Here is a 4,621-nt window from a genome sequence, read left to right on the forward strand (position 1 = left end):
CCAGATTCCAGAAAGCAAAAGGCGAATCCCCAAATTTTTTTCCCTTATTTTTTTTTTTTTGGTTATTTCAATTTGTGTAAATTGTAATAATTTTTTTTTGTTTTTTGTTTTTAACATATTAAATTAGCACTTTGTTCTTTAGCCCCCGTTTGAGCCCCATTATTCCTCATTATATTAAATTAAATTTTTCTCTCTCCTACTTTTAACCACACAATCTTCAATAAAATAATATTACACGTAAATCAAAATCTTTTCTTTTCTTTTCAACCACTCATTTTTCAAAAAAATACTATTCAAAACATTATAATCTCCAAGAAATGGGGCTCAAACGGGGGCTTAATTGCTCGAAACGGCACAAACTTCCAGTGGACCACCAGTTCATTGTTGCCTCTGGGCTCTGGTTCTCTGAGAATCTGTGATTGCAAGTTCAAGTTGCCAAGTATTTGGAAATAGTATATATTGCATTGTGAGATTGTGAATTGATTTTGTGAAATTGTAAATTGCACTAGTTTTTTGAGTTGCTTCCAGTATTTGTGATTCATTTGACATCTCGAATTACTCCCACTCCTAGTAGTAATTGGGTGATCAGTGAATGAATGATAGCACAATTGTTTATGTGGAGAAAGATATATTTTTCAGGTTCAATAATGAAGTTATTATACAATGATATCAAAGTATGAAAACTCGCAAAAAACAAGTGTAATATATAAATTATGTCGTTTTTAGTATTGATGTACTATTGTTTTATTTTTTTATCGTCATTAAATCCCCGACCAAAACCTCGACATTCGTCGTCAAAAAAATTTTGCCCGCATTGAACTAAAATCCTGGCTCCACCCCTGGTAACTTGAAAGGAGTAATTTCTAACTTGTCCCTTCCCACTATTCCAATCCATATATTGCAATGGGTTAATTATATGCAAGATTAGAGTTGAATGAACCACTTCTTGACTTGTCTAATTAGTTTCTAACTTTAAGGTTTTTACACACCGGAGTAGCTCTCATTTTTGGGATCGAAGCTGGTCCAATTTTGACAGCACTGAGATTTGAGAGCGATAGAAGTGAAAGAAGTCCTTCCGTGAATTGGGGTAGATTATGGCATGCGCAAGTTGCTTTCTTGCCCCCACACCCTTGAATCCAATATGTGATTCCGCTCTAAAGTCTTCATAATTTCATCCCTTCCTTCAATAAAATATCTAACAAAGAAAGATTCCTTGAACAGTCTAAAGTTTAAATCCAAAGTGGTCTGGAGTGAAGAGATGGACAATGGAAGGGAAAACAATACAGAAAATGGATTGAGATCGGAAGATGAAACTTCAAAGAAATTGGAAGATAAAGAAGAATTGTCAGTGGAGAGAATATTTGAGAATAAGGAGGTGCCCTCATGGAGAAAACAGTTAACAATGAGAGCTTTTACAGTGAGTTTCCTGTTGTCAGTGATGTTCTGCTTCATAGTAATGAAGCTCAATCTCACTACTGGAATTATACCATCTCTGAATGTCTCGGCCGGTCTATTGGGATTCTTCTTCGTCAAGACTTGGACTAAACTACTCGAGAAATCTGGCATGTTGAAGCAGCCTTTCACCCGCCAAGAAAATACTGTCATTCAAACCTGCGTAGTTGCCTCCTCTGGCATCGCCTTTAGCGGTCAGTAAATGTGCTCCTAATCCTTCTTCTCCCCCCTCCCCCTCCCCTCCCTCTCACACACACACACACACACTCTTTCCATAAAGAAAATTCAACCTGATCTTGTACAGGAGGCTTTGGAGGTTATCTATTTGGAATGAGCGAACGGGTTGCCAAACAATCAGAAGAGGCCAAATATGGATTTGACTACAAGAACCCAGCAATAGGCTGGATGATAAGCTTTCTTTTTGTGGTTAGCTTTCTGGGACTTTTTTCCGTGTTGCCTCTCCGAAAGGTATTCCTTATCCTTTGCTAAGACAAATTTGATTTTAGGGAAAGAAGAAAGTTACTGAATGAGCCATATTAAGCAAAATTTTATGATTAATCTCCACAAAAAATTAACAAATAATATCTAATGGATCGTAATGTTCCACACTTATTTTATGTAGACAATGATAATAGACTTCAAGTTGACATATCCTAGTGGTACTGCTACTGCACATCTAATTAACAGCTTCCACACTCCTCAAGGAGCCAAACTAGCAAAGTAAGTCGTCATTCCTGTTATAACTAACATCTCATTTATAAGTTAATTTAGATATTAAAAACAAAAAGCGAGCGAAAGATATTAGAATAAGAAGGATTTGTACATTTTTATTTAGGAAACAAGTCAGAGTATTGGGCAAGTTTTTCTCCTTCAGCTTCTTATGGGGTTTCTTCCAATGGTTCTTCTCGGCTGGTGATGGCTGTGGATTTTCGAATTTCCCAACATTTGGATTAAAAGCATATGAATACAAGTAAGCATAAAATGTTCTTTTTTTTATTTAGCGAAGTAAAATGTCTTTGCTTCTTTTTGCTTGACTCACCACACAATCATTGGACCAAGCATCTTCCTATTGAAGATTGGTCCGGGATTTTTAACTGCCTTACAAGTAAGACTTGATTTTTCTAATCCCACAATAGACTTGAACAGAGGCCAGATATAGTGAAATTCTGCCGGCTAGCGTTAAAGTTAACAATCATGAGCTGAATTCATTTTTTCTGTGGCTTAAACTTTTGTTTTGGAACTACAGGTTTTTCTTTGATTTCTCAGCAACTTATGTTGGGGTAGGGATGATCTGTCCTCACATCATAAATGTTTCCATTCTTGTTGGAGGGATTCTGTCGTGGGGTATTTTGTGGCCTCTAATTGAAACTAGAAAGGGGGATTGGTACTCTGCTGATCTCGACTCACATAGTTTGCAAGGGCTTCAAGGTTACAAGGTGAATTCCTATTACACCATAGTTTCACCCAAAACTGCTATATTTAAATTTGCTTTTTCAATAATATATCGTTCACTAAAACAAAATGTGAACTAAAACCATAACAGGTATTCATTGGCATTGCCATGATACTCGGTGATGGCCTATACAACTTTTGCAAGGTTCTCAGCCGAACTCTAGCCGGCTTGATTAAAAAAATCCAACAAAGAAATGCAAATATGCAAATCCCAGTGGTAGAACATTCCTCTCCTGCCAAGAAATCACTATCTTATGATGACCAACGCCGCACCCAACTATTTCTTGAAGATCAAATCCCAACGTGGTTTGCAATTGGAGGCTATTTCACCCTTGCTGCAGTCTCTACTGCAATCCTTCCTCACATCTTCCACCAACTCAAGTGGTACTATGTAATTGTTATCTATGTCTTTGCACCAAGCTTGGCCTTCTGTAACGCATTTGGGTGTGGACTCACTGATTGGTCACTCGCATCTACCTACGGGAAGCTTGCCATCTTTACAATTGGGGCATGGGCAGGGGCCTCACATGGTGGAATCCTTGCTGGTTTAGCAGCATGTGGAGTGATGTTGAATATAGTTTCCACTGCCTCTGATATCATGCAGGATTTTAAGACAGGTTACTTAACCTTGGCTTCACCCCGTTCAATGTTTGTGAGCCAAGTGATTGGCACTGCTATGGGATGTGTGATTTCTCCTTGTGTCTTTTGGGTTTTCTACAAAGCTTTTCCTGATCTTGGGCTTCCTACAAGTGAATATCCCGCTCCCTTTGCTACTGTCTACTATAGCATGGCTAAACTTGGGGTTGAAGGCTTCTCAGCTCTACCGAAGGAATGCCTCAAGCTATGTTACGGATTCTTTGCTGCATCCATTTTCATCAACTTAATAAGAGATGCTTTGGGAAAGAAACGTTCGTGGTTTATACCACTTCCAATGGCAATGGCGATACCATTTTATTTGGGTTCCTATTTTGCCATTGATATGTGTGCTGGTAGCCTCATACTTTTTGTGTGGCAGAAGATAAACAGAGCCAAGGCAGATGCCTTTGGTCCTGCAGTAGCTTCTGGTTTGATTTGTGGAGATGGCATCTGGACTTTGCCTAGCTCTATACTAGCTCTAGTCGGGGTGAAACCTCCAATCTGCATGAAATTCCTGTCGAGGGCTACAAACACTAAGGTAGATAAGTACTTGGGATCCTAGATATGCTGGGGGTAAAAATTAATTTGTATCCGAACAAGTATTGCCTTCATAAACCAAAAAGGATTATCCTGTATGGATAAATAAGAGATTAAATTTATGCACTCCATTCCTATGTTTCAAGTCTTCTACAATATACCCTATAAAAAGGATTTCAAGTTATCCGATGTAGATTTTAAAAATACACCACAACTTTTAGAGTAGCTTTATACAATTTTTAGATACTATTACTGCTTACCGAAAGAAGATGAAGATAGCTTGTAGACAGCCATGGCTATCAAACTGAAACAAATTCACTTATCTACCTTGTACAAATAAAATTGAATCTTAAATAAAATATGAAAATGTTAAACAGTGTAGTAGCTGAAAGAGTTTTCGTAAAAATCACAATGGAGTTATGCCAGTTCTTATCCATGTCTTGTCTTAATTCTTGGGCAGGGAGGATATCTGCCAGCTACAAAACTGCATTCATTTTCCGATAGCTCGGTGGGGCTATCCTAACTTTGGTCACAATTTTATTCA

At 37.9% G+C, this 4,621-nt stretch overlaps 1 protein-coding gene across 1 annotated transcript; it reads left to right on the forward strand.

Moving 5' to 3' along the window:
* Positions 1-943: 943 nt before the first annotated feature.
* On the forward strand, positions 944-4,261 carry LOC111405418 (probable metal-nicotianamine transporter YSL5). The gene is made up of 6 exons (XM_023034282.1): positions 944-1,646; positions 1,757-1,920; positions 2,075-2,172; positions 2,288-2,422; positions 2,699-2,888; positions 2,996-4,261. The coding sequence occupies exons 1-6, from the start codon at positions 1,259-1,261 to the stop codon at positions 4,100-4,102; spliced, it is 2,082 nt and encodes a 693-aa protein (XP_022890050.1). The 5' UTR covers positions 944-1,258; the 3' UTR covers positions 4,103-4,261.
* Positions 4,262-4,621: the final 360 nt, after the last annotated feature.

This window comes from Olea europaea, chromosome 12 (assembly GCF_002742605.1).
Source record: "Olea europaea var. sylvestris chromosome 12, O_europaea_v1, whole genome shotgun sequence".
In the NCBI taxonomy this organism is placed as follows: domain Eukaryota; kingdom Viridiplantae; phylum Streptophyta; class Magnoliopsida; order Lamiales; family Oleaceae; genus Olea; species Olea europaea.

What these genes read in the sequence shown, in the direction of transcription:
- LOC111405418 (XM_023034282.1), top strand. Translation starts at nt 1,259, where the DNA reads ATGGACAATGGAAGGGAAAACAATACAGAAAATGGATTGAGATCGGAA. An exon ending in TTAAAAGCATATGAATACAA is followed by an intron (nt 2,423 to 2,698) that starts GTAAGCATAAAA and finishes TTGGAACTACAG; the next exon opens with GTTTTTCTTTGATTTCTCAG. An exon ending in AAGGGCTTCAAGGTTACAAG is followed by an intron (nt 2,889 to 2,995) that starts GTGAATTCCTAT and finishes AAACCATAACAG; the next exon opens with GTATTCATTGGCATTGCCAT.